The sequence below is a fragment of the Etheostoma spectabile genome, chromosome 16 (genome assembly GCF_008692095.1).
Source record: "Etheostoma spectabile isolate EspeVRDwgs_2016 chromosome 16, UIUC_Espe_1.0, whole genome shotgun sequence".
In the NCBI taxonomy this organism is placed as follows: domain Eukaryota; kingdom Metazoa; phylum Chordata; class Actinopteri; order Perciformes; family Percidae; genus Etheostoma; species Etheostoma spectabile.
Window position 1 is genome coordinate 21,980,599 of NC_045748.1, and position 5,110 is coordinate 21,985,708.

The window sequence follows — 5,110 nt, forward strand, 5'->3', positions numbered from 1 at the left end:
GCCCAGCGTCCAGGCCAGCCCACTCCTCCATTGTCGTCCGTGGGCGAGACATAATCGCAACATTCATCCAATGACCAACTAGTTTCAAAGTACTGAAAAAAACCTGTTGAAAGCAGCCCCGTCGAAGTACATGGACGCTAGGCTTCAACAGGAAATGCACCGTGACTCTTCGGGAACGTATGAGGAAATCAAGTCAGCTGATTCTGAACAAACGCGTCTTCGAGATGAACGTGTTTTAACGCATTTTAGTCAATAAAATGCACAATGTTAGAAAAATCCTGATGCATTCTTTTTCTCTGATTATTATTAAAACTGTTTGCATGAAAGTTATATATTATATGGAGCACTCATAGATAACAAGATAACCATGGAGCCATCATCTTTCCTTGTGAAAGGCCCAGGATGGTTCGGGGGGGGGGGGCAGGCGGAGGAGATACCCAGACCCAATGAGATAAACTGACAACATTGACTTTGTTATGGCTTTATATTGTACATGACATCCACTTTGCATAAATAAGCAGCTGTAGAGAGCTTCCAGTTGGGCATTTTCTTTACTATTCTGTAGTGTGGAAACTGTCTCCTTGAACTGTGTTTTAAAGTAAAATAAACTTTATATGACTTCAGTGGTCTCTGTCTATTCTTGATAATGAAATTATTCTAACAGACATATTTGACCATTCATTTTTTTCTGACATTTTAGAGGAAGCTGAGCTTGCCTTGCAGTCTTAAAGAAATCGCCACTGCTATGGATGTGTGTGTGTGTGTGTGTGCCTCCACAGTGAGTTGTTCCAGGCTCCACCAGCAGCCAGACATCATCTGATCTCTCCCAGCATCCATTAACACTCTCATATTTTACCATAACAGAACTTGATGGGCTAATGCTCTATTAAGCAATTCATATGAACACAAACATGTTATCCTGAGGTTGCTATTAAAAGGAATGTTTCCACTCTTAGGCAACCAGCAATGCATTTATCAAGAAGCAACAATGGCCAATGACATCAGCTTTGCAATGCACGTGTGTGTGTGTGTGTGTGTGTGTGTGTTTCAAGTTCAATAATTTTCAAACAATGTTTCCAGTTACAGTATTTCTGAGTTGCTAAAACACATTTTTTGAACATTTCTCTCGCTTTCCCAAAACCTTAAACACAAATCACCAAACTTCTACACTGTCAAAACCTTTGACTTGTCTTGCTATATCAACAATTGCTTCAGAACTATGTTATCTTTACCCAAAACCAAACATGTTTTCAGATATCACACACATCCAGCTAATGCATAACCACACAGCGTCATTACCCACTACAGAGATAAATGCAACACACTGCACTCAAAGCAGACAGGGAAAAATTTGATATATTATGAAGTGCTTGCCCAATCCTGCACACAATAGTCACAAACAAAATATGCAGCAGATCATAGCAATGTCTTGGATCATTCTGCCTCAGCATCATGCCTCTGGGCTATGTCAGGCCACAGCCCTCATCAACGTCACAGGCAACCTGTCCCTTGCTAAACAAGGGGGAAAGAATCCTTTAGCATGACGAATCCACCTTGAATCGATTCCACTCCAATTGTCACATGCTGCATCCATTGACTGAAGGAGATTTTCCTGTGCATAAGGATTTCGGTCATGACCTCCACCTCCATGCAGAAAAAAATTCTTCAATGGGATTAAGGAAGGGCGAGTATGGTGGGAGGCACACATTTATAAAACGTGGGTTATTTTCAAACCACTCACGGATTCTAGGACCACGGTGAAAGCTCACATTGTCCCAGATTACCACGTACATGGGATGCTCTGCCTGCTCATCACCTCTCTCTTCACGTCTCAGTAATGCTTCCTGTAGAGCATACAGAAACGTTATAAGATGGGCAGTGTTGTAAGGTCCTAAAGTCACATGGCGGTGAATAACCCCGTAGCTGCTGATGGCAGGACATATGGTCACGTTGCCACCACGCTGCCCTGGCAACTCTACAATGGCTCGTTGACCAATAATATTGCGGCCTCTCCTTCTCCTCTTGGTGAGATTGAAGCCAGCTTCATCCAAGAAGATGCACTCATGAGGCCTCTCCATGGAATCCAGTTGAAACATTCTCTATAGAAATGAGAAAAAGTTCATTTTTGATATAACGTAAATGACATAGCATTCCAGGCTTCATGACTCTGTATACATGTGCTGCATTACATTCAACACAGTAAAGATGTACAGTAACTCAATAGTGCTTTATAATCTCTGGACATTACGTATTACTTACTTGTACATATTGATATCGTAGCTCTTTTACCCTCTCAGAATTTCTCTCAAATGGTACTCTGTAGACTTGTTTGAGACTTATCAGGTTGCGTTTCAGGACACGGTCAATTGTGGAGAGACTCACACTGTTGATTCCTTCAAAGTTCTCGTTGTCTTCCTCAACTCGCTGTTGTATTTCTCGCAGACGAATGAGATTATTTTGAAGGACCATATTGACAATAATGGTCTCCTGCTCTTGTGAGAATATACCTCTCCTTCCACCGGCATGTGGCAGTCTTTCAATTCTAGCAAATAAAACATCTTGTTAGAATTGTACAGACAGACCTAATGCAATGTAACCAAATATGTAAAATACATAAAATATATATTTTTATGTAATACTATTATTAGTTTTACTGTAATACTGCAAGAAAAGGGCCAATTTTTAGAGATGTTACAGTAATTTACTGAGACATTCCACAACTGTACATACTGTACTGTAAGTTTGAGGGACCACAAATGATAGTACACTTACCGGTTGTGTTCTCTGAATGTCCTGACAATGGAGGCCACAGAGAACCTGCTTATATTTGGTTGAACACGTAGTCCTGCTTCCCTCATACTCATTCCATGAACCAGAACATGGTGTATGATTGTTGCTCTAATTTCATTGGAAATGATGGCTCTTGTTCTTCCTCCTCCTCCTCCTCCTCCTCCTCCTCCTCCTCCTCTCCTCCTCCTCCTCTTCCTCCTCCGTCTCTTCTTCTCCTCCTCCTCCTCCTCCTCCTCCTCCTCCTCCTCCCTCCTCCTTCTTCCTCCTCCTCCTCTGTCTCTTCCTCCTCTGTCTCTTTCTCCTCCTCCTCTTCCTTCTCTTCCTCTTCCTTCTCGTCCACGTCCACGTCCACGTCCACGTCCACTTCTACTTCTACTTCCACCTTCTCTCCTGCCCTCCATTGTGAAAATCACACATCCCATTTGGATTTGACCTGGCTTTATATCCCCATTACTGATTGGGTGCAACACATTACTGATTTGAAACAGGTGTGTTAAATTTTGAGTGCTTGTGTGTTACCGATGACAACAGTGTGTTACTTGTATTTCACTTTTGGGGCTGTGTTGTGCCATTCTGAGTTGAAGTGCACCAAAATGCTACATGTGCTTTTTGAATGACAATGTGTTTACAGTTTTGCACAAAGAGCGATTCCGATTTGCTAGCTGTGTCTAACCACATGACAAGTGTTTAAAGTTCTACAAACTGTGTGCTTCAATCAATAAAGTGGTTTGTACATGGATTTTAGTGTTTTAGCAAGTCAGAAATACTGTAATATACAGTCTATGGGCGTATCGACTGACTGCAACTAAGACAGGACCAAAGCATTTCATGCAGATACATTGGGGTGGTTGGTCAATATGGAGGATTACTTTTTGGTCTACGGGGATATTTAACTTTTACTGCCGAAAAATAAGTAAAAACAAAGAGATCATTAATTGTATCATTATATTTTAAATATATGACGGAATGATGATGGTTTAATAATTTTATATTAGTTTTTGCCTTTTTAGGGTTTCTGTCAGTCATCGGCCCTTGGAATTCTCCTAACCCCCCCCCCCCCCCCATATGGTGCCCTTGCATCTATCTAACAAGGCAGAGGTATCTCCTCACTTAATGTCATCATTTCTCGCAGAAATTTCAACTGAATTTCAAGCGGTTTGCTTTGCTACCAGTGCCAGACAGTTTTTTCTGATACAGGATACCTACTTGAATATAAAATGAGTTTCCATTCCAAAATACTTAAGATAGTAATAGCTACGCCTTAAACAGGTAAGTTGTATAAAAATTCCAACCCAGTACAGTTGTCATGAAGGGGGAAATAGCTCTATATAGCCCACAGCTTAGCCGTATTTTAAAGAAGGATTAACATTACTTCTTTTGATATCCCTGTTTGTAACATAAAATCATTGTAAAACACCTATTTCATCTGTGAAAATGTCAATGCATGTTGCTTACTTTGGCATTTCTTTCTTGAACATTCAAAAGAAGCGCAAAAGTCGCACAAAATTCCGTCTTATTCTATGAGTCGAAATGGTCAAGCAGGTCAGATGTCTGTCCCAAATTGTTGGCGGCACAGGCCCATCTCATATATATATATATATATATATATATATATATATATATATATATATATATATATATACACACATGTGTTCCAGTCTCATTTTTATACCAGAAACAAGAAAATTAATTTGGCAACGTATGTGTGTTACATCATCCAAGCTGTCTCCCCAGCTTAATCAGTTGCTGTCAGCATCGCATACCAAGGCAAAAGTCTGGCACGGGGGACCGCTTTGATTGGTGGAAGTCGTGAGAGACCCCGGTTATTGGTCAAATTTGAGGTAAAAATGCGGTGATTGGACAAAATTGTGAGTCACACTGAATTCACAGAGATTGGTGGAATCTGCGTGAATTGTTGCTATTGCGGCATCACAAATTCCCGAAGTGACTGTCTGTTGCGTAGTAGTAGGAACATATCTGGCTCTCTGGCTGCTCCGTTAGTTGCTTACTGTGCCTCTCTGCAGTTTAGTGCTGGACAGGTACACTCACCTAAAGGATTATTAGGAACACCTGTTCAACTTCTCATCAATGCAATTATCTAATCAACCAATCACATGGCAGTTGCTTCAATGCATTTAGGGGTGTGGTCCTGGTCAAGACCATCTCCTGAACTCCAAACTGAATGTCAGAATGGGAAAGAAAGGTGATTTAAGCAATTTTGAGCGTGGCATGGTTAAAAGGGTGATGGTGTTATGGTGAAGCCATAACAAGCACAACCTTGAGGCGGATGGGCTACAACAGCAGAAGACCCCACCGGGTA

At 41.2% G+C, this 5,110-nt stretch overlaps 2 protein-coding genes across 2 annotated transcripts in view; one reads left to right on the plus strand and one right to left on the minus strand.

The window, feature by feature from the left end:
- Nucleotides 1-1,631: 1,631 nt before the first annotated feature.
- Nucleotides 1,632-2,949, minus strand: LOC116704737 (uncharacterized). Its single transcript, XM_032540345.1, has 3 exons — nucleotides 2,773-2,949; nucleotides 2,260-2,542; nucleotides 1,632-2,099 (listed from the first exon to the last, which is right to left on the minus strand). The coding sequence occupies exons 1-3, from the start codon at nucleotides 2,862-2,864 to the stop codon at nucleotides 1,632-1,634; spliced, it is 843 nt and encodes a 280-aa protein (XP_032396236.1). The 5' UTR covers nucleotides 2,865-2,949.
- Nucleotides 2,950-4,656: 1,707 nt separating this feature from the next.
- The window catches only part of spp1 (secreted phosphoprotein 1), a 19,840-nt gene continuing 19,386 nt past the window's right edge, over nucleotides 4,657-5,110 (plus strand). The window contains exon 1 of the mRNA XM_032539426.1: nucleotides 4,657-4,662. The gene's annotated coding sequence lies outside the window, so the exon portion shown is untranslated. The remainder of the gene's footprint in view (nucleotides 4,663-5,110) is intronic.